Genomic DNA, 25,376 nt, shown 5'->3' with positions numbered 1-25,376 from the left:
TTCTGACAGCTCATCTTTCATTCTGCTTCATGACATATCCTAAATTAGCCTGTAGCTTGTACTTTTAAAGAATCAATGTCGGAGTGATAAGAAAAGTATCTAATGACACTAACTTCTTGATGCTCACTGTGTTAATTTACTCTGATGTTACGTCGTGTAATTGCAAACATCTGCAAGAGGACTGCTTTTTTTTCCAACTTGGAATTTTGGCTTAAAGTTATAATAAACCTGCGTTTTCTCACTCATCCTGGTGCTGTGAGATGACCTGCTGAAAAAATGATGCTTAGATTACTTTTCAAGTAGCAGAGTTTTATTGTTGTGATCAAACAGAAGGTAAATCAGTATCAGATAGCTTACCAACTGTTTCTGTCTCATTTTACTGTCATTTCCCTTGGTGAAAGTCTGGTTTGAGCCTGTGTCAGGCCAGACATCCAGCATGTTCTGAAGTCTAGACCGATTTCGTGGAAACATTTTGTCTTTGAGATCATAGCTGCTTGAATTTTCCGCTCACCTCTACAATGGACCAGATGGAGCGGTATGAAAATTGAACCATGTCTCAAGCCTCTGCTCACAGCAATTACTGGAAAGTTATTTGACGACTGGCCGTGTCATTTTATGCCCTAAATGATGACAGAATGGCTTGCTCAGGCAAAACGGCCAGGTCATCCCCTTTTCTTGCCTTCTTCCTGGTCTGCTGACTTATTCATTTTGTCTGCCATGGCTGGGCTCCCTTTCTCAAGCAGTCACATTGGATGAATGATATGGGCTCTTCTGTGTGGGGTGTACAGTGAAGTGATAATCAGAAGAGACAGCTTTCTGAGCCCCATCCAAAACACGTCAGCCATCCTCAACTCACCTGCTATTGCCTAAGTCGTGCTTGTTTGTGCCCTACATGTGGCAACACTGACCCCTTGTGGTAGCCAGTGGAATTGTAAACAAGAGCCGTCAACATACAGCAGGTGATGGCCACTGCCTGTCGTTGTTATTGAGCAACACGGAATTTGTTGGCAGGTAGCTGTCACCTTATGAAAATTCTTCAAGGAGATATGAGGGTGAATGTGGCAGCACTGTTTAGAGTCACACTTTTCCATGTCTAACAGAGGTTTTAGTGAGAAAGGTAAAATGTAATGTGCATGATAGCACACGCACGCATTCACACGTGACCGCGCGCACATACACGTACCTGTTTCTTAAAAAGGTTATTCTAATGGAGCCCACGGGCATTTTAAAAATATACTCTTGTATTCATCTTTCATTATTAAATTAATAATATAACAGTTTGCTTCTTTTATGTTTTCTAACAAACCAGTTATATCTGTATATTTATCTCTGGATTATAATGTGCATATACAGGTCTCTAATGTAATTATATTTTTTAGAGCTGAGTCTTTTTGATTAGTTTCATTTTATTTCAGAAGGTTTTGTTCACATATGGAGGTTGAGGGAAGCAATATTTTACAAATTCCCTTACTGTTTGCTTCCTTGAACACATCATCTGTAAAGCATGCAGTATTGATCATATTCACAGGGTGGCAGCAAAGATTTAAGTATAGATACAGACATCTCTGAGTCTTTATTCCGTAATCAAATGAGCCAATCTTCTCAGGTTTCTCAAAGAAAAGCTGGTAACAAAGAAAGATGCCTGAGCGAAAAGGAAATTTAGGATGATGCTTAATATAGATATAGATATAGAGATCAAACATTCAATGTGCAGATGTGGCAACTAGAAGAAGTAAAATATATTTCACTTTGATTCGAAGAAAAAATCTATTTATTTGTTTTGTTCTTATTTTGTTTTTGCTTGTTTTTTTTGTTTGTTTTCTTTTTGTTTTTTTGTTTTTTTGTGGCTCCAATTTGTGCAGTTTGGCTGCTGAATAAGAGTTCAATAATGCATTATGCAATAGCAAGATAGCACAGAAAATGCTGAGAAAGTAAAAACACACACATTACTCTACACTTCCAAGGATGTTTTGACAGATTGCTGTTCCTAGCCCCTACTCAACAATTTCCATCATCAGAAAGACTGGCATCATGCCAATCTAAAGTAAAAACAAACTCTTATCCCCTCCTGTGAATGAAAATAAGGCAATACAGCTTCCGTTTTTCCACTATGTCATACTCAAAATTTCACAAAACATAAAAGGACATACACAGATAAAAGTAGTTATAATTTGTCTTTTTTTTTAAATCACAGACGCATCTTTGCATCAAGCTCAAGCTCTGAACTTTCTATTTTCAGATCTCAAAATAAACCAAATTGGTATCATTTAGGTCAGTTCAAAGAAAACTGTTATTTCCATCAGCTGTAATTTATATTTGGCAGCATGGCTCTCGTCTGCAACCAGCAGAATGAGAAATGTGGCATTAGGTACGTCAGATATGCCATAAAAGTTGGAGCTGTGGTGGTGGGTGGGCTGCAGAGTGGCCTGCAAATGCAGTAATGGTGAGAAGGCTAAAGCAACCTAAAGACCATGTCCTTTCTGAGATTTGCCAATTAGATGAGTAGAAGGGTATCAACTGAGCCTTCCGCTGGTGTAGGCTGACACAGGTCTATGGCTGAGCTGGATTTAATGGCCTGCCTGAACTATTGCTATGCTCAATTAAATAAAATGACCAGAGTTTTGATATAACCATCTACAGTCAGCAGCCATGAAGTATTCTGTACTAGTTATGTACTGCTCCAGCAATTAAACAGAGCCCCAGACATTGTCATATAATGTTCTCAGAAGTAATAGTCCAAATAGGTCAAACTAGCCAAAAAATAGTGTAGTCCTGTAAGGTTATTGTGATGGCTGCTTTGGTGTGCAGAACGGTACGACTGAAGTAGATTTGATATACATAACCTCAAACAGAGAAATGATTCATTCTAAGGAGCATATTTTTTTAGATGAAAGATTATGGCTGAATAAAAATGCATCAAGTTTCACATGGGAGGAGTTTTCTTAGCCCTCTATTTTCTACTAGCAGTGTACACAATTATGTATTCTTCAGTCTGATTTTTTTTAGTGCCAGTAACAAAACCACATTGATTCCGTGCCTGCTAATTGTGCTGGTTAACAATATTGAAGGAGGCTCATGTAAGATCCAGCCTCATATCTTTTCCCCGACGTTTGACTTTTGCACATTTATCTTGCTTTTTGAAGCATCACTCAATCAAAGTCCGCTGCTGATAAGTGGTGCTTTAGCGGTTGCTGTATAGATCATGTTTCCACTGAGCTCTTTAAAATTCCTTTCACAGACTATGGGTCATATGCCATCTTTTGTGACTAGATGGACTAAATAAATTATGGCAAAAATGGGCGATGAGGACAATCTGTTATACTTCAAAGAATTCCAGCCTCTGCCAATCAACTGTCTAATCACAAAGTCTGTTGGCGGAACAAGCTTTTATTAAATATTAGCCAGAGAGGAAGTCAGCCATTTAACCTGTATTAATTTAATCCTTTTTGATTAATTTTCACTGCCATTCCATTCCATATCATTTTGACTCGAATAATTGGCCAGCATAATTTTCTGCATAACTCTGCTGTGTCATTGTCTGCAGTTTTTTGTCCCTCCCTTTTGTACTTCTTCACTGTAAATGTTATATAGCCTCTAAGAACCCTCACTGTCTCCCTTTTGTTTCTCTTTGCTTTTTGGGCAATGAGAAAAGATGCACATGATGTTTAACTCTTGTTCTGGCAATACATACATTACTGTGGAGGGATGCATGTTGCGAAGCTTTGCAGCACAGTCACACCAACATGGCCTTGTGTTGTTATTATAAACATCTAAAAAAAAGGCCATTCTGCTCTTGCCTGTGGGTGTGGATATAAAGGGCATTTTTAATCAGTTCAAATGGTGAAGCTGCCCTCCAACTACAGAAATGGAAACACTTGTGCACACCCATGGGTGGCAGTAGAGCGCTACAAAGTCCAGAGGCTATAGGGACAAGCTTTGGGTGAGACTACAATACTAGGGAACAGAAAGCACCAAGCACAAGCAACATTGTCACCAAGCATAAATACACAGCCAGCTACAGATTCACAGCTAAAACACAGAACCAAATTACACCTCAGCTAATTACACAGACCTCTATCATCATGATGCAGAACTGTTATGACTGAAGTAGCAAGGCTTCGCAGAAATAAAGCCCCCGCCTGAGCGCTGAACGATAGCGGAGTCATCTGGCTCTAAGAATACTGGCTATTTTTCTGAGTCATAATTCATTAATTAGCTGATGGACACGGAGGCCCACTTCCTTCTAAATGTATCAAGATCAAAATCAGCTTAAACAAAGTGTGACCTCATTACCATGGCAACTATTTAAATCCCGTAAATAGGTTGTACCCCAAGGTTCAGGCCAACAGACACACTGGTATTTGCAACATGGAATGATTAATCTATTAATTGCTCCTGCAGGCCTCTGATTAAGGAAATTCATCTGGCGTTTTACATTTTACAGTAGTGACAGAGACCATGTGAGGACTGTATACACAATTCAAGACTTGCGTGCATAAAGTACAGAGGACACGCCCTTTTCTGAAGAATATGGTCAATAATTCAAGTAGTGAACAATCATCTGACCGCAGAGATGACTGACGATGATGAGTATGAATAATGACAGGATATATGACGCTTGCATTCAGACCTTGCATGGGAGTCTGTTAATCTTGAACTTGCATCAGGGTAACTTTTAAGCTTAATTAATCTGATGACAATTAGGTAACCTTAGGTACATACTGCCCGTGAGAGCTACAGTACAGCCCATTTGTTATGTTCCTCCTACGTTTCGATTTAAGTGTGGGTGTGTTCACATATGCATGCCGAGTTTTGCCTGTGTATGTCAAGGCTTTTTCACATTTGTGTCCACTTCCATGAGCAACAGCACTTTTTCTCCACTGAGCTGTGAATTTTTCTGCATTACCCTTTTATGGTGCTTGCGTGACAGTCCTGGTTAAGCTGTGCAATGCGGGTTAAAGTAAAATAAAACAAGGAACGTGACAGCATTAGCGTCAGGCTAAAAGCGCTTAGCTAAAATAAAAGTCATGAACAGGTGAGAATTTGTTCTTCTAGGAATATGTAGTAAAGGAAATTAATTTGGTTAGTGTGTCTGCATGGCTATATTGACACCAACACAATACCTTACTGCTGAGCTTATTTACTGTCTTTACAATTGTTACGTCTGGTTCAGTTTGGGTAAGAAGGAAAAACAGCCGAGTCCGTGTAGGTGACAAAAATAGTGATTTTATTACACACTTCTAAAACAGAAGCATGGGAAGACAAGCGTACAGCCACAGATCTCCAAAGAGTGGACCGTTCCCCATCCTTATATAACCCATGATGACATCACACAGTTAGACCTTACTGGAAATGATAACAGTCTCCCCATAGTCCAAAGTTCTCCTTATACAAACATCAGATGATACTTTAGAGAAAAACAAGTGTGTGACATGTCATGTTGTGCAGTTCTGTGAGCCTGCGTGTCCAACTAGAGAATGTCCTGACATGACCTCCCTGTGTAAATAAGTGTGTGTGCGAACGTGCGTGTTTACATAACTCTGTATGTGCATGTTCTGATGTAGGCCTGCAAATGAATTAGAACAAGGTCCTGCTGGACCCTCCAGTTTGGACGGTGAATACAATGCTATGGATACCATTTGAGACTTGATTACAATGATGATAATATGCATACATTAATCTTTACTCAGATTACCATAGATATAAAACAAAGATTATACTGTCATCAGATTCCACAATGGTAAATGATTAATGATTGATATTTCTAATTATAACTGTGATCATAAGAATACAAAATAAAATATCTCCTGGTCACACAATATAGCCCATAAATCCCATCTAATCAAATCACAATGAAAGCAAGAAGATCCATCCACAGACAAAGCAAGACTGAAGATTGAATACACATATCAGGCTCCTGAACCTCTAATATTCTCGACTGAGCTCACAGAATGGTCAAACTTACAGTAAGATTTCAAGAACTATTGTGCAGAGAGTGAGTAAAGCATTTAAATCCAAGCCAAACTCGCAGACAGTATTTCTCTTTTACCCAGCACACATGACATGAAAAAAAAACAATCTTGTATAATATACCGGGTAGCTTTCTGAATATACTGCTGGAACATGCATTCAAATTTATTCACAGAAGAACTGATTGCTCCTGATTGCTCCCTTGATTACAATCCTAACTGTCTATGGGGGGTTGTACAGTATTATTTGTAGGATACGATAAGCTGTATGTGTTTGGTTGAATCTTAGATAGCTCAATCAGGCACAAGCAGGGTGCCACATTTTGCTTTGGGCTTGGAAAAAGAAAAGCCTTGATCAAACCAATACACAAGGACTACATGTGGCAATCAGCAGCAATGCATTCTGCAGCCCAGCATGGCTCTATGTTCTGCTCCTTCTCGTGCCCTCATCACCAGCTGAATGTGACTCAGTGCAGCCCTTCCTGAGGCTTGATACGCCCAGTTAAATTGCCCCCCTCCCCACCCAGACACACACACAGAGCCACTGCACATATGTAGATGCGTGCAGACATGCATTGACACTTACAGATACTGTAATACTGTAGTCATTTTCTGGATATGTGACCTGTTTACCAATGTCCCACACACCAGACCAACAGCAGAGCCCATGCCACATATTGACCTTTTCTCCCAGCTAATCATTGATTCTCTGTAACATAGCGAAAGCTATTACTGTAAATGGAGTAATTACTGACAGCAATTTGGAAGTCTTCTTCACAACAGAAAGGTAACAAAAGCTCAAAGAAATCCTCCTAATTGAGACAGCCCCCCCATAGCTACCTGCCTCTTCAAAACAGCCTTTACTGAACTTACAAAATGATTTTTTTCATCCAGATTTTAACTTGTCTTATTCCGAGTGTTAGAAACCCTCAGATATTGAATCACTTTAAGACATTTCAGTTGATAAAATACATGTAATTGACATAACATTTACAAATCTCTATATACAATTTTGCTGTTTAGTCTTAAGAGCATTTTCAAATCTGCTTTAGCATGCAGCATAAGTGCTATTCCACCATCTTATCACTTTACTTTCAAACTGCTTTGTTTCATTAATGTTCTGTTCATGTGTGTTTGCAGTAGAGCTGGTAGCTATTCTTAGATAGCATGTATCTAGTACCTTGTTAGATGACCAAAGAGACAGCCAGTGGACAAAGTGGCTGTGTTTGGTCTTTGTCTGAGTCATTGTTTACAAATGTCACCAAGTCACAAAGTGAAGGTATCACAGTGATTAGCTAAGCACAGTGGTCGGTTACACAAAAGGAAAGTAAGCCAAAGATAATCTGGAAACAGACAAAAGGGTTATAAAGGAAACTGTGATGCTAATAAGAGGCAGAGAGAAAGACAGCAAGACAGGGAGAAGGGTGTAAGATGTATTTTGAAGCTCCCTGAGGTAATGAATTTACATCTTTGTCGGTTTTCTGCCATGTCTGCAACAGTGAAACTAACAGGACCAGAGAGGAGTGGTGAGGTCTTGCCAATTGTACTTTGGTTTGCTGAGAGATTGCAACAGTCAGATACTAAAAAAAGAAAAAAAACATGCTTGACATAGACAAGGAGCAAACAATGACCAGAACCTAACAGCTATGTACCGTATATTAGTAATTAAGGGACAGAACCAGCCTGCAGTCTTGTGTCCAACCTCTTTGTCAGAGCTCACATTGAAGCCTCCATTTGTATCCTCTGTCTTCAGGTCATTAATGCTCACAGAAGCTGTAACATTTAATTAGGGAGACATTATTAGTACAACACAGGCCCAGTGTGCAGCAGAGAGAAATCCCCAAACAGCCCCTAACTGAATATTACATTTACAGCCACATGGAATTATGAGGGTAAAGGTTAGCAGAAACTTGTAGATAAACAAATTAGCTTGTCACTTTATACTTTTTTGAGTTGGGAAGAAAAAGCCTGAAAAAAAAAGGCTTATTAGAATAAACAGTCCTGTAATAGCCTGTGTTCTTCCTTTGCCTTCCTCCAACTCCCTGCCGATTTCAGCCATATACTATAATCTGCAGTGTCTGTGCTGCACATCAAAATGAGGAGCCACTGATCCATTCAGTGATTACACAAACAAACAGACAGGAAAATATCAGCAAACTGCAATGCGGTGCAAAAATGAGAAGTTTGTACAAATATTATAAAGCGGTAATATTGTGTGGAGTTAGTCAAGTGTGAGATGAGAAGATTGGGTGAGTTAAGTGAGTGGGGAGGTGATAGTGGGAGGAGGGTGGATAGGCCCTAATGGTAAAGAGTAGTTATAACGTCTTCTGCTATACCACATGGGACATTAGTCTGGATCTCTCAGCAACAGATGTAATGTTTAGCAGTTACAAAGCCGTAAACTAATAACTGTAGTAGCATTTGCTATGTTACTGTCTCTAGTCAGTTCTTCTTCAAACATATGAATTACACTGCAGGATTTATGTGAGTTTGTCTGTGTGCTAAACAAAGACAAGCAGCTTTGTGGATTTGTCTGCAGAAATTCTGTTGATGCAAGATGTTGTACAGCCTGCGTTTCACAATGAAGGCACTGCAAGATCTGCAGTGCAACTCGTGAGCGAATGTCTGCGTTGAGATAAGATAAGAGAAAGGTCATTCTTTGCACTAATATTTCATGCAGCACCAAGCACCACCTTTCTTTGCTAATCAATAACATAATTACTTTCATTGGTGGTCTTTAGGACATGGCAGTCTCCTATACTGCTCGATCCTCATTGGACAAACCATTGTTGACTTTTAGCTGATTGCCATGGGTAAAATGCATTCAAAATAAGATCTACCCTTTAAACAAAGGAGTTTCTAATAACAGGGAAAAGAATTCTGGTGATATTTTTTCTCCTCATAGACTAAATCATTCATTTAAATTTTAACGACACCCGTGCAAGGACCCACATCTGAACAACAACTGAGTGTTTGTGTCATTTTGAAAAGGAAAGACTTATGATTAAAGATGGCCCTTCCGAGATGCAGTCAATAATAATTACATTTTCTAATTTCCTTGATAATTTCCACTTATAAGCAGTTACCAAAATCCAAATCCTTTATGCTTAGACTTTTTTTCCTCATTTTAAATGACCTCTTAATTCATCAAACTATGTATGGGCACAAATCGGTTAGTTTTACTTTGAAAGGAGTCCCACAGTTCACACGTAATACCCTCCTTCTGGGCTGTTTGGAAAAGTTTAGCCCTGATTTTAAGTATGCCAGCTGCAGATATTGATCCTGACATGCCAAGTAGAAAAATGTGGATGACATGTGAGATGTATTCTTCTGTGAAGATACTTGCACCAGCTCATTGCAAGCTGTTACTCTCACTGAGAAGAGTAAGAGATGAGAGCTGGGCCGAGAGGGCCGGTAGCCTGAGGCACTAAGGCGTAAAGAGAGAGACCTCTCCTGAATACCTATTCATCACATCACCATTAGTGTGGCTAAAGCACTCAGCTCTGCTGCTCATACCATATAACAAGAAATACTGCATTAGATCCCATTTCATAGTTTGACATGACTATCACTGCTGCCTGATACACAGCAGTACTTCAACCTGCTTGCTTTTCTCACCTTGTTATGCAACGAGATACAGACATAGTTATCATGCAGCTCATCTACACACACACACACACACACACACACACACACACACACACACACACACACACACACACAAACTCAAAAGTAGACAAACAAGTGTGGACTCTAATCATCATGAGAGCAGGTTTTTATCAGAGCATGGCGCCTTTTTTTCCCTCCTCCAACAAAAATGCCACTCTACATCACATTCTTGTCGCATCTTGTCTGTCAACACTCATCCTGCTGCTTCCTGTGCCTCCCCCTCCCAAGCGACAGGATGCACATGTCATTGTTTTGTCATGGTCATGGCCGTATTGATTAAGCGATGTGAAGCTAATTAAAGACAATCTGCAAAAGAGTGTCGTTGCCAGTGAGGGGAATAAAATCACAATGACAAAGTGGTAGGCCTCTAATTATTATTCTCTTCTCGTTCAAGATGCGAGAGATAAAAACCCTGCAGACACAGTCGTAAGGCTCCCTCTGACTATTTCTCCTTCTGTCCCTGCTCACAATCTGAGTTTTCATTTTCAGTAACTCTACTCTGTCTTTCACTGTCTTTTCAGTTTCTCTCTCTCTCTTTCTATCACACACTCACTTACCAGCCATGCTGCCCTGCTCGGCTACTCCACTGGGCACTAATTCAAACTCAGTTCACATCCTTTCACTTTGTACTGATACTGCCCACCAACCCTGATCAACACAGCAGCTTTAGTTCACAGCATCTGTCCACAGTGTGTGTGCCTGTGTGGCAAAAACGTATGCATGCACACTATATGGTCTCGGTTATAGTGGATTAGCTTTTGGAACTACACTTTTTCCTACACACACACACACACACACACACACACACACACACACACACACACACACACACACACACACACACAGAGTAGCTTTAATATAATTTAGATGCAATATGCATACGCATTTCCAAGAGTATTGCTAAGGGACAAGAGGGGGGAAAGGATGCTTTCTTTTCAGTACTTGAAGTACATTTTGTCCTTTGTGCAGGATATCTTCGTGTTTCTGAGACTGCCATTATTTTTTTTAAAATAATAATAATAATAATGGATTGGATTTATATAGCGCTTTTCAAGGCACCCAAAGAAAAAGATGAAAACATTTTTGTTATGAAAAGTTGCTTTGCTCTAACAGGCTTATCTAAACCTGAGCTTTCTAATCTAGCATTGTGTTATCCATGACCCTACTTATTTCAGGACATTCAGCAGTGTCATGAAATAAGCCAATGTCCTGTGCATATCATAGTTCTTGGTTAATATATATTCATGTGTTGGTTTTTAGCTGCATCATGGTCTCTACTTCCAGATGTTGCATTCACATCCAGTACTGCGCACTAATGTGTCCATGTATGTTTTATAGAGTTGGAGAAATCCTGGGGGTTTAGGCTCAGCTATCATAATGTAATGCAAGCTGGAGTTCCTTCCACTGGATCATCTTGTTATCGCCCCCTCTCCGGCATGTAGTGTCTTTATCAAAGGACCTTTCTACCTTGCTCACCGTGGGGCTGCAAAGAGCAGCATTGCCAGCCTGCTTGATATGCAGCAGTGTCTGGTCGCTGCTGGGCTCCCACGCCTCCCTGACTGGAGCCTTTAAGCCCTGGCGCAGTCAGAGAAAGTGAGTCTCCCTCATCAATGGCCCTACTGAGTGGCTGTGACAGTGCCACGTGGAAAACACATCGATTAAATGGTTCCTCTTGCCTTCTACTTCCTCCTCTACTGTGCTGTATAGCTCTCATCCTTCATTACCCAAAATGATCACCCTGCAATTGAGTTAGCTTTCAACATGGGAGGCAATGCTGTCACAGTCACACATGGCGGCGAGCAGACGATTCGATGGAACAAAGGTAGCAGGGATCACGAGAAGTAGAAGCAGGAAGAGATGAAAAACTGAGGAGATGAAAGGGAAATGAGAGAGAAGACGAAGGATAGCACAGTTTGAGCAATTCAACCAACATTTACTCTGTCACTTGTTTATCACCCCTCATTTAGTGTCAGTTACTGCTACAGCTCTCTGCTTCATACGATGGATGTCAGCAATTAACTAGGACGTTGAAAAGGAAAACAAAATCCACGACTGAGAATCTGACGTGAAAACCAACCGCTTTTAAAAGAAACAAGTTTGTATGTTGCCTAACGATATGAGCGAGCAGGTAGAGGCACAATCTGTGACTGGTGTTTTTGAATGCACAACGCTCCTTGATGTGTTTCTTCCAATAAAAGTGAAGAAATGTAAAGAGCAACGTTCAAGTAGCAGCTTGCCCAATCTGCTCAGTCTTATGAAAGCTTTTGTATCAGAGCGGGAAGAGGAGCTCTAGGCGCAACAGCCATATTTATATTCCAATCTTCTACACAGAAACCCACATTGCCAGGCTCATAAAAGATTCATCGAGCAGGGGAAAGCAAGGTCGTACAGAGAGCTGGTCAGGAGGTGCCTACTGCAATGCAAAAAAATAAATAATTTTTTTTAAAAAAGAGCCGATTGGCACACACAAACCCACACTCACGTACACCCCAAAACACTGGGTCACTCCCATAGTGACTGTTACTAGGGCTACATGTGTTGTTATCCTTATTACAGGCAGCTGTGTGTTCAGCACTGACCAAATGATCAAGCACGTCTGTGCACTAATTAGCATCTGTCACTTAGACCATGCACTTCAGCAGCCTTAATAGCTTTAGCCACGTTTGTTTGAATCGATTCTGTGAATTGTCTGGCTCTTTGTCTACTGTGGATCCAATTGCTGACATGCTTGGAAACTAGAGCGCAAAGGCGAGAGAGAAAAGGAGACAAAGACAATGTGTATTTGCGAGAAGAAAGAGTGTGCGTAGAGGTGCATGTGTGTCTGTGCTGGGTGTTGTCAGAGAAATGTCACTCTTGCTTAGAGTCACAGACATAAACCTCTGGGAGTCCTGCACCCTCGAGCACACTCACACAGAAGGAAAGAGAGAAAGTGGGGTAGAGAATGCGATATAGGGATGATATTCATCCCACCAGTCAAGCCGATGCTTCTATACTCTGTCGACAGGAAGCATACAAATAACATCCTATGCGTTATATTAGCAGCCAGAATGTTTTGAGAAATTATTTATGCATGAGTCAAACATTGTAAATGCTATAGAAGAGAGATCAGGAGTCAAGGAGGGGGACATAATTTCAAAATATTTTTTAGGTCTCCTGTATGATTTTTTTTTTTTAATCATCCAGTTATTGCTGGTTAAATGTCAGGTTAACCAACCATTTATGTAGAAATGACAAAGCTAAGCTTTCTAATAGTGATTGCAATCTGTCCTCCAGTCAGACAGCTTGGTCCATGTGAATTCTAATGGTTGTTATACGACAGCAGGCTGCTGGATTTTCAACACGACAGAAAACAGCAATAGAGGTCATTTAGGGCCCACACATGCCTTGAGCAAATGTAGTGGACAGTTTGTGACTCGGAATGAGTAAGCGGTCATTTAAAGTGAAACTAAACTGTAATGTTCTATTTGATGCTGGCAAGCCCCTTTTCAAGTAATATTTAAATGTCTGCCAAGTGTGTTGAAGGTTTTACAAAACCTATTTTTTGGTTTGGCAATTGCAAAAGCAAACAAAACAAACACATAACCTATGTAAAAAGGTTATTCCATATGAAGAGGTATGGCCAAGCTTGTGCTAGCTCTACCTCTGGAGGCAATCATGACAGGGAGGCAGTATTAGTCTGAGAGTCAGGCCACTGACCTCACATGCTTCTCTACTCAGCAGTGCACCCGTTAACCAATTACCATGCAGACCACTGCCTGCCTGTGAGGCTCATCCAAGGCACCGCAGTAGTAAAATCAGCTACCCGTTTCACTTTGTCATTGAGACACACCTCAAATAAACTCCCCAGCATCATCAGAACCTAAGTCACCCAGGAGTGAGTTGCGAACAAAGTGATGAAGAGCAGGTAAATCATCATTAAGAACTCAAAAAGCACAATAACCTTCCTTTATCTGTCCCTGCACAGTACTACTTGATCTAAATATAACCGGCATCATTCACAGCTGTCCCAACTTTCAACTTTAATTTTACAACTCATTTGCTCATAGTGGGGTCATCTAATTGCTGGGGTTTTTTATTGTGGGGTCTTTACCTTACAATGGAAACTGAGTCAAACTTAATTTAAGTTTTTTTAAAAAAAAAAAGTCTTACAGCAAAAAAAATAACCTCTTCAAGTCCTGATTTCCGTTCTTAGTCGTGAATCCATACAGTGTCGGTGCTTGTGAAGATTATTTGTCCCTGCAAACGCGATCACACACACATAAAAACGCCTCTGATGATTAAGCAGCAGGCTACATGAAAGCACATCAAACATTAAGATGAGGGAGTGAACAGTGGACAGCACAAAGGCTCGATAGCTCTCAGTGCATCAGCCCCTTTCTTAAGCAGTATCTCTTTTATAAAACAAATCTCTCACACAATGTGGTATCATTATCGTGCCCTAATTCAGGCCCTACCCTAATCAGTCATGACACAAGCACATACTACTCAATCTCTCCAAGCAGCAGTGAATCAGATATAACGCAACCTCATTATCTGTGGCTGATTGTGAAGCAGCACCTTTGTATATTGATGGGGAGCGCATGAAAGTGGATGCACAGAGGCTAATATAACCCTGCCTGCTCACTTACTCACCCACATCATGCTAAACATGATTGCTTCTGAGTCACAGGCAACACAGGTATTAGTTCACATAGGTAATTATGTGGTGTTTTATTCAAGAAACAGATGAAATTTACAGTAAACTTACATATTGTTGCCATGTAACGCAAAATATGTCTTTAAAACCACATTTTTTAGCAGTGAGTCAATTGACTTATCAGTTATGTGTAAGCTACACCCATACTATGTAATGCTCTTGGCGTATGAAGATATATCTTTGTTGCTGCTTGACCTTCTAATTACATGGGCTTGTGTGGTCATGCAGTGTTAATAATTCGTTCAAGCTCTGGAGCTGTCTAGTCCAGCAAGGTGATTTTATCAGCTGTGTCTTTGCCTCTCGCTGGCAGATTTACACCCATGCTCCTGCAGCTTTTCATTTGTTTAATTCTCTAGTTGGAGGTTATGATGCGGCTTGGCAGAGCACACTCAGTCCAGCGTGCTACTTAGTGTCCTTCTTCCTGGAAAACATAGATTCACATCTCTATTCTTAGAACATTATCCAGCTACACGTCTGTTTTCTCAACATTTATATAAACCTTTGCCTAGTGGGTTCTCTGATAATAATGGCAGTGGGAGAATTTCTATAAAGAAATATTTCTGACATACAATTTTTTTCTCTTAGATTTCTACTGTAATAGGCTTTTGGTGTGGAGACGAGGATGAACATTTAACATGGCTCTGTCCCGTTCGTGTCTAGGGAAGGGTTTTTATTATGATCATGTAGCTTTGCTCTCATTCAGCTGGCACCAGGCAAAGCCATTTTTTTCCAAAGGGTCAATGCCAGGGTGGTGGATTATTTAAAACTGTCTCATGTGGACATTCGCCAACCAAGCTTTTTGTCCTGTCTGACTCTGAATGAACAAAGGTCTGTCCTTTTTGTCCTCACATGTAGAAGCACTGTAAACAGCTTTACATTAGGTCAGCTTACAGCATTATCGTTACTGTTTTTTGCACTTGTGTTACTAAAAGCATCTAGATTCTCTGACACTTATGCTGCATCGCTAAACTACTGTATAATTAGCTGAATGTAAATAAACGGAATGTTTGTGCCAAATGATGTTTTAAACAGCAGCCTGATTTACAAGTGCTTGTTCTGTTACACTGCTCGCCTTTCAGCTATAAATTGGCCCTGGCTGGGCAAGTTCCTCCTACAATCATGACACCAAACTAGAATGAGGAAACAAAATTTAACAAGGTCTTACAGGGTAGTATTTTCAAATTGGTTGTTTATCATGATCACTGGCGACAGAAGGGATCAAGAAAATTACTGAAGAATCTAGCCAATTGCTTACACAGGCTCCTGTCTCCCTCTTTGAGAACAACAAGGATTTCTCCCCCAATGCACTTTGTGTCTCAACGGCAAAACACCAAAGCAAGTGTTCATTTCCATCAGTCTCAACCACACTATTATCGGCAGGCTTCAAGGTGAGGAATCTTAAACCAATAAAGGCATTTCTCTGGCACTCACTCACTCGTCTGGGATAGAAGCGTTTGTATTTATTTATTTATTTATCAATTTATTTATTTTCCTTGCCCCCAAAGCCTAAGAGAGAAAGTACACGAACCAATCACTACGCCTTAACCAGTAATTGTGCCGCTCTAGAAAATGAAACAAATAAATCATTTGTTTAATTGGAACAAAATACACACTACATCCCCATCAGGCCCCTTGCATGCTTTTTAAAAGAGCTTGATTGTCGAGCAGGAATATAGTATTCTTCTCAAGTCTTTGATTGTAACATTAAAGTTATATCTATTGATGAAGAAGTCACCTTATTATTCATCTTTATTTCAATTCAATAATTCATTATTTTTAATGTATTACATTAGAGTAATTTTCCAAGCTGCAATACATTACACTCCCTATCTTGTTAATGATGAAACAAACAAAGTATACAATACATGCAGTATCACATATTGATGTAAATCCTAGCTCTTGATTGAGTTTACCTGCATTCTGTCATGCGTCACTTGGTGTGCACATTATAGCAAGACATCTGTGCCAAGGTCAAACAGGTGCCCATTTATATCAGTGGCACTAAGGACCCCTGGGCTTTATGGGCACTTAACAAACACACGCAGTGAACGAACAAGTGCATCTGTCTCATTAAAGCTGTCTAAATATTTCATAAAAGCCTGTGTTGAAACTGTGACTGAAGCTTACTGTGGATATGAGCTCTGCTGGAGTGTTATCCCCGTTGCAGTACATATGCAAGAATTCATCAATACTTTATGTTTGCAATGCAATCTTAAGACGATGGGTGGTGTCATATTTTCTTTCAAACCTTTCAATATTTAATGTAAACACTTACAACAAATTGTCCCCCAAAGGCAACTACTATATAAACCCACTGAAGAAGAGGTTGAGATATAAAACTGTATCATCAGTTACGTTGTCAGGATCACATTTGCAAGTGTTTACCATTTATTGAAGTGCATCTGTGATGCCGTGTGAGTATTTGTTGAACAGAGAAAGTTGTGCAATTTACAAATTTCCTCCAATTTTGGCCAAATATTTTGGTTTGGATTAGAATATATCAGTTTTTACTCCATAATTAAGCATCAGGGAAGTTTATTCATGCTGGGGTTGTGCTTGAAAATAAATTAGAGTTTTGCACGTTGTTACCACTCTAGGAGTTACACACAGTTCTCCTCTAATACCAGCTGTGCTGTACATGATTTATTTTAAATCTACCAAACAGGTGTATGGCACATCTACTCATCTCCTATAAATTGAAAACGCACAACAGCTTTCCCTCCTTTTACAGGTCAATTGTAATTGTTTACTCGGCTGGTAAACATAAATGAGTGATGTATGGCTAATGCAAATGCAATGCGAAATATTAGTGAATCTGAACAGTTCCAACAATATACTGCATTTTACAATGATAATCGACAGCTAAATGGAGTAACAGGCTGTGCTCATGTTTGAGATGAAAAGTCCATTAGTTTAACAGTATACATTTACTGCAAATACCTAAAGAGCCATTCTGAAAAAGAAATGCAATCGAAGACAATGTAATAGAGAGCTGATGCAATTCTATTGTCCATGAGTGACGGCCATATTATTCACTGTTATTTTTCATACCATTTTAACGTCGAGTATTTCACTGACCTTGTAAATGCACATATATTCCGTGTCATTTGATCTTTGGTGTTATATCTGCAAGACCCTGAGGCCTCTAGATGGCCTTTGCCAAATGGTGATACTCACCTCCAACGTATAAGGAGGCGCTGTCCACGGTCCTGAATATAGCTTGGTTTGTTATTAAAGGTATAAACAGCGCTGACCTACAAGGACCATTGGCTAGTTTGTGTGATCCTAGTAAATGTGGAGAATTGTAGCTGGCTTCTCTGTAGACGTTACACTTTCTAATCCATCTGAGTTATGCTCATCACTGCACGTATGTTGACCAGCTGAACCCCTGCAAGTTCAAATGCTCTTGCCTTGGCCGAAAGCTTTTCTGGGTCAAATGATTTACCGTCCTTCACTTTAATTTACAACTGTCACATCAAAGCTCGTCATTTTTCCAAACGGGCACGGCTTTTCTCGAGTGTCATACACGAGAGCACGCCACACAAGCAGGCACACATCCCCAGAAACTACAACCATTTGTTGGCGCTGGTTTGGTACAGTATAGTAATTACTCATGTCTTGCATTCACGGCCACAAATCACACTTCGTTGCGTGACGCTTAAACAGCGCAATATCTGATTCTCGGTGAGCCCCGGGACCCCTCTGTCACTGATGTAGAGGTTGATAGGAAGATCTGTAAACAACGACCTCCAGGGCATCAAAAGCATCAGAGCGCCGACAAATCAATTACTATACTGTCAGAGGAAGATGGTACTTTATGTATTCTTACCATTCCCTTAAGGCAGTGACCATAAATTGCATGACGATATTCTTTTTTTTAATGTGTAAGGGCTCTAGTTTACGTGGATATGCCATCGACTGTTACAGCCCTTCTTATTGTTATGCTTGAACTTTCTCTCTCTGTTTCAGTAGCATGATAGATTGCAGACTGAACTGCGATATTTTCGGATTAATAGGTCTTCGCAGTCGTTTAACATATTTTACCTTCTTTGAAATTGCGATGTTGTTCCAATCAAAGCGTTGGTTCACAGGTATAATGTCAATTTTGAGATTCGTAAATAGGTCCTTCAGGAACTTTTGAGCAATGCTTATTCATCGTATACATGCGTCCTTACCTCACCGGGCATGACAGCTAACATCACAAGTAGGAACATGGCACTGAAGAGATGCATTCTTGTCGAAATGTTCGCGTCCCAGCCGACACCGGTTCCGGCAGCTGTTCCTCCGTGTTTTTTTTTTTTAATCGTTACTGGGGCGGTTTCTTCACATACAGAGGGATTCCTTCAATGCTGTATCGGCTGTGCGCCACCAGCCTCATCACCGGGACGCAAGGCAGCCCTATGTGGTTCGGTAAAGCAACCAGTCGCGTGTCTTTTGTGGAGCATAGACAGTTTTGCGGGAAGCGAACGCTGAACCTCCTATCTCTGAGAAGGAGAGAAAGGAGGTGAGAGAGAGAAAGAGAGAGAGCGAAATAGAGCGCAAACTCCTGAGATGCTGTAATGAGTCAAAGTGAACAGACAGCGGTCCCCTCCGTCCTGCAAAATAACTGCGACTGAGCGCCAGGAGCTTGGGGGGTGGGGGACCAGAGGTTGGAAGGTGACTGCTGTGCTTGCAAGGTGCCGACACTAGGAGCAGCACGTCTACGTGCCACGAGTCCAGAGAACGAAGTACCACTCTTTGATGCAGCCGAGGTTGGCTGTGCACCTGTGTGTGTGTGTGTGTGTAATAGATAGATAGATAGATAGATAGATAGATAGATAGATAGATAGATAGATAGATAGATAGATAGATAGATAGATAGATAGATAGATAGATAGATAGATAGATAGATAGATAGATAGATAGATAGATAGATCCTTAAGAATCCGACATTTAGCATTAATGTCTTCCTGCTCATTATGATTGATAGGTAGAAAGGCTGTTAGATCAACATTAATACCATCAATTCAGCTCTGACGTATATCGAATTACAACATGCCAAAACAAAGGGTTTCTCTTGGGTTTAGGAAAATGATAAAGATTATTATTGTTCCGATTACAATTAAAATAATGAATGCTCCAAGCTTTATCCACTCAATTATCTAAGAGATAATTATCTAAGAGATAATTGAGTGATTCTGCTGACATTCATTTAATACCTATTGTCCGAGCCAGGTGAATATAGAATGGGTGTGCACACAGCTTCTTTGGTGTGTGTTCATGTAAGCTGTGACAGGCTGTGTTTGTGGTGATGGTGATGCTTTCTTGGGTATAAAAAAAAAGTATATATTTCAGCCTCTGCTTCCATCTTGTCCTAACCTCTTAAGGATGTTCTGGCTTAAAAAGTCTTTGAGGTAAATGCAAAGTGTGTCATCTGTGGCTCTGGAATCTCTTGACTGACCAAAGACAGCTAAAGCTGCAAAGGCAGGACATGAAACGAAAGGTGTATTGCTACTGAATAAAACATGCCTGTTTATAATTTTCATTGTCAAATCCACACAATACGGCAGTGTTGTTGTGTTTCTTATTTATTTTTCTTCTAAGGACACAGTAGTTAATTCCATAAAACATTACTCTTGAAAACAAAACCCCGTGGCTGCAGTTCAAAGCTTTCCAAAGCTAGAATAGCATAGAATAGTTCAAATAAAGGATATCAACTGTGATGAGTTGTTTCTACTATCCCTTTTGCCCCTGTATGGTTCGCGAGAGGGTTGACTTTCTCCACCCCTGCTGCTGCCCTCAGTGACATAGTGCACACCCCTCTATTTTCCCAGCAGGAAAAACTACAAGGAGGTGAAATGAGTAGCTAGAGGAGGGCGAAAGGCAATGGTGATATCTGAGAAAGACAAACATAAGAATGCATGAAAGATTCCTCCTTCCAGTCATGCTCTTTTCACCAGTGTTATTGTATTTTAGTGTTTCATTCTGGATGCTGTCTTTGCTCATACATACAGTAAAGCATGAGAAGCTCAAAATTGCCATAGTGTGTAAAATTGGTGATAAGTCATTGGCCAGGGTGCCACTGTTATTACTGAGGAAATACTGTACACTCTACTAACAGACTCATCCCTTCTCCTGGTTGCTCTACTCCATCTCCATCCCCTGTCACACTTTGCAGTCCTGGGGCATTCGGAAAATTGTGGGACTGCTTCTTGGGTAAATGCAAACAAAGCATGACCCATTTGTCAAACAATTGCACTATTTTTCTCTTGTTATCCTCAAGTCAGGCCAAAAAGGCCAAGGGAAAGAAGAATGAGACCTCCAGAGCCACTATATGTCTTCTCAGGCAAGCAGGCATAATCTCTCTGTTTCTGTATAAGGCAGATGTAGCACTAAAACCATGATGATCCCAGGGTTACTCTCAGTGATTATCTTATTAGTTGACTGATTCAAGATTCGGGGATCAATTTGACTGTGATCATGGAATATAGAATTGTGTAAGTTAAGTACAAACTTCTTTCATACTACTGACAAAAAACAAATAGATATATTTACATGGATGAATAAATAATTATTAAGAAATGTCGTGATATTGTTGTGGTGAAGGAATAATGTATTCTCACAGCCTGAGGAGAATACAGGCTGTGATAAAAGTTTGGTGGTATGACAGATAGCTCTATATTGCTTGCCAGATATTGTTTATAGCATCCTTTAGGCTTTGCTCAGACACCTCACATAACCAGAATAGCTGATTTAGCCATTTTTAGTTTTCATAAAAAGAACTATGTGATCAGCATCACAGGTTTCTGTGATATTGATTGCCATGAACCTAAAGCTGTTGACCTACTCTCCCTCATCTTCATGGAGGGAAATGTGTCTTTACCTTCTTTGTTCTATAAAACCAGCAGTCAGCTCCTTAGTTTTGTTTACTGAACAGTCGATTGATCTGGTGTTGTATCTGTAAGAGTAGAGTTCTCTCCTTATTTGGACAGTGCGGTTGTACTTCTATAGTATGAATTTGGGGTGGTGAATACACAACTGTAGGGAGCTTCAATGCTGAGAAGATTTGATTTGCGATCTCAACTGTCTGGTATTTTTTTGTTGGGATGTCCAGTATCCACGCCCAGGGAGGTTAATTTGTCAGTCAGTTTCATGGGGAATTTCTATTTAGGTGTTGTTATTTTCCAGACAGTATGAAGACAGGGAGGAGGGCATTCAACATGGCATCCTCTGTGGATGCAATGCAAACTGGTAGGAAGCTGTCTTTGATGTACTGGCGAACCAGCTTATCAAAACATTTCATCAGAATAGAGTTGATTGGTTGTGTGAATGCATTTCATGCTTTGTGGTTCAAGCTAGGATTACCTGAGGTGCTTTTCTCCGAGTTAGTGTGTGCATTGCTAAAATATTTGCAATAATGGAACACACTCAAAGTGGCCTAAGGACTATATTTAACAACCATGGCATCTTGGTGCTTAGGTGTATGTGTGTGCAAGTACGAGTTTGCACGAGTGTGTCTGACTGCCTGCAGGCATCTTGCTTGTCAAAGCATTCTTAAGCATTAAAACACAGCTGTGCAGATGGGGCCATTTATATTGAGCCACCGTTGCCAAGCCTATTATTATATAGATTTTCAATTTCCAAGACTTGACTCTCTTAAAACAATTGGAAAGCAAGAAGAATATTAAGAATACTCTGAGAATGAACTGTGGTATAGAAGCGCTAGAGAAAGAATAACTACGCTTTGTTTGTGGTTCTAGTAAATCTAAGACAGGTGCATGGACCCAGGGAGTGACTAAATTGCAGAGCGCAGCACAGGCATACACAGACAGTCTAATTGGATTGTGTGACGTTGGAGTACATGAGTGGCTCCATCCATCTAGAAAACATTGGAGTCTGTCCCATAACAGAGCTTGTGGTTTTCATTGATCTTTGTAATGTTACTGCTGCTGCTACTGCAGCTGAGTTATTATGCAGTAGAACTGAAAGATCATGTGCTCCTTCAAAGTATCCAGATCTTTAGTCTATATATAGTATGTTCAGCTGGCATGTGGGAAAGTGTAGAGTTTATGGAGTTCTTAGTATCTGGCTTAGAATGTATGAGCAGACATTAATAACAATGTAAGATACTTCACTACAACATCAGCTTGTTGATAATAGTACAAATAGTGTAACCCTGGCATTCCAGAAAACATAACACAGATATCTAACAACAAAAAAGCCAAGTGCACAGCTTCCTAGAGCATGCATCTCACATTCATACTACCTAATGAATCTCTAATGCCTAAACAGCATGAAACATCTTATTCAGCAGTCCCAAAAGTACAGTGTCTTTGTGCAACCGAAGACTGCCACTGCTAACACTCAGCTGCTTGCTGAGTTTTCCTTTTCACTTCACTAGGGGAAAATCGTTGTTAATCTGACTTTGAAATTTTCAAATATCTAGTTCCAGAAGTCTAGGCTTGGTGAAAAGGGCAACGTGAAGTCATAAAATCTATTATCCTGATGTTTAAAGATTAATAATACAACAATGACAGCTTACTAAATCTCATCTTTCTCTCATATCCTGATAAACCTAGGAGAGAGCCTGGGTTTATCAGGATATGTCAAATAATATAAGGAGAAACACGTAAATGATGGCAAAGTTAAAGCAGTCAGTAGGACAGAAGGTTAAGAATGCAATGTGCCCGACGCAATTCTCGGCTGAGTGCCCAAAGGGAGAGGTGTGAAACCTTCAGTGTCTGCCTGAAGATAGAATTTAACATGGCTTTTCACACTCATCTTAAGCTGCTTCACTTCACTACCTGATCATAACCAAGGCAACGAAGACAAGGACAGCTCAGGTTCAGTTGGATTTTTTGCAAAGAGGCCTTGCCATTCTTCCTGTCTGCGCCTCGCCATAAATCAGCAAACATCATCAATCACCATCTAGAAGAACTGTATGGCAGTGTGCTCATGTTGCAGAATCAAAACGGCGAGTTGCTGCCCAGCACAGACTCACAGCAACATAACAAATGAGAGGAGACGCTGGCTGACCTATCAAACATAGAAAGGGATTGTTTGCCAAGAGTTCCATCCTTAAGTAAAGCTATGTACACGCACAATCTTCCTATTGTTTTATCTTGTACTATCCTTTTTGTTGTTCATTGTTTCATTGACAAGTCTTCCTCTGTTTTGCTCTGCTTTTCTCTCCCAGAGTGAATAGTAGTGAGATGCTCCCTGAGTTGTTCTGTTGCCTGTATTTGTGCTTAATTGGATGAAAAGATGATGCATAATGCGGGAGGAAAGAAACATGAGAGAACCAAAGTCCATGTCGCCTGTGGCAATAGAAACCAGCAGCTATTTGTTGTTGACATTTTTCTCTGCTGTTTTTTTTTCTGCTCCATTGAAACTGTGGCAGCTTCCTGTTTTTTCATGCATTTAGGGTTTTTTCTCCCTTTGCAGCCTGTCTTGGCGGTAAAGTTCCCAAGCATCACAAGATTTCACTCTCCACTGCCACACTCTCAAGGGTGAGCATGTGTTTGTGTGCGTGGAGCTTGTACACTGCGATATGGTGATCTCTGATGTACTACCGAAGGGGAGCTTTGATGTGGGTCTATCTAAAAAAGAGTACAGTCAGGTTCTCTCCATTAGGGACAGAAAGAATGATGTTTACTTCATTGCAAATAACCCGCAGCAGCCAGCGCACATCTTCACTTCCATAAGTGTGAAGCAGGAAATGTGTACAAGTGAACTTGAAAGAAAGAAGATATGAAAATTGCATGCACATTTCTTTTGAGCTGTACTGTTCTTCTGATCAGTACTTAGGAGGGGTAACAATAAGCTCCTCCACCAATAAGTGGTCAGGGCTTTGTGCTCATTTTTAAAGTAGCTCCAGCTAGTATAAATCCTTCAGTGCCCATTTTTATTACTCATTTGCCACTGTACTCTATTTTCCAACATCCACTGTACTCTATTTTCCAGCATCCATTAAGACCCAAATATGTGCCTCAGGTTGATAAGTCCAAGGATGTGTGTCCTTTTCTACTGCATTTTTACGATTTTCTTGTACATTATTTTCAAAATATGAGGCAGAGATAGAGATTGAGAGGGAGAGAGGAAGAGATAAAGACCTAGACATTAGTAGGATAGAAAAATGGTTTTACATAATTAAGCAGATAGAAGTGATTACAGCAGCTTATCCACAGAGCACGAACTGCGCACATTCAGCCTCATTATGATGTCAAAGACTCCAAACTGTCGCTGATGACTTAATTACAGTTTCACAGTGGTGCAAATGTTGTAGAGCCATTGTGGCGATTCACAAACCTTTCTCCTGAATGCAATCATCAGAGAAATCAGAGACGGCGCTTATATTCCACTCTATTTTTTGTAATCTTTTTCCTTCTTTTTGCTTTTCTCCTCCCACTGATATGTTTTATCATCTGATTCTGCTACATTTATGGTGAAAAATGTAGAAATGAAGGGGATGGAAAGGTTCACTTTTTCCCTTCTGCTTGCATCACTAGGGCTCCTTGCAGTCCTCTGAGTGGTAGTTGTGGGCTGAAGTTGTCCCTCCAGCTTTTGCACTGCTTTGCCAAGCTCCATAGAGGAAGGCCGACAGGCAGCTGAGTGTGGATTCAGCACTTCTCCGGAGTTAGTTTCTAAAGCCAGTCACAGGGGTTCTTATTCTCCAGTCTGCTTCTGCAATATTGAATAAGTGAAGTGCCTGAAGCGTGGAACTGGACACAGCCGAGAGGCAAGATGCAGATTTGATTAATCATTATATTGCAGGGGAACACTGTGCAGAAACGACATGTAGAATATATACACTGGTAGAATGGATGGTATAGAACCAGAGCAAAGGATATCTTATATCTGCTACAATTGCTTATCTTTCCATTCTGCAGTTTTAAATGCCCACATATGTATATAGTCCTTGAGCGCGTACATTGCATATCACACCTGTACGTACATACAGTCACACACACATCCTCAAGCACACACATACAGATATAAAACACATAGTCCCGTGCTCCTTCCCCTGAAGGCCTTCATTAGATAAAAGGAAAACAGCTCTTTCC

At 40.4% G+C, this 25,376-nt stretch overlaps 1 protein-coding gene across 1 annotated transcript in view; it reads right to left on the bottom strand.

Annotated features, from left to right (window-relative positions):
* olfm2a (olfactomedin 2a) overlaps positions 1 to 18,919 on the bottom strand; it is a 40,243-nt gene extending 21,324 nt beyond the window's left edge. The window contains exon 1 of the mRNA XM_086289551.1: positions 18,510 to 18,919. Coding sequence (XP_086145677.1) covers positions 18,510 to 18,566 — 57 coding nt within the window. The 5' untranslated portion in view covers positions 18,567 to 18,919. The remainder of the gene's footprint in view (positions 1 to 18,509) is intronic.
* Positions 18,920 to 25,376: the final 6,457 nt, after the last annotated feature.

This window comes from Aulonocara sp. 'chitande type north' Nkhata Bay, linkage group LG4, assembly GCF_057382095.1.
Source record: "Aulonocara sp. 'chitande type north' Nkhata Bay isolate Kocher_YH1m ecotype deep benthic linkage group LG4, A_spYH_male_GT1.1, whole genome shotgun sequence".
Classification (NCBI taxonomy): Eukaryota; Metazoa; Chordata; class Actinopteri; order Cichliformes; family Cichlidae; genus Aulonocara; species Aulonocara sp. 'chitande type north' Nkhata Bay.
The sequence above is the reverse complement of the archived record's forward strand: the minus strand, read 5'-3'. Positions and strand labels throughout refer to the sequence as shown.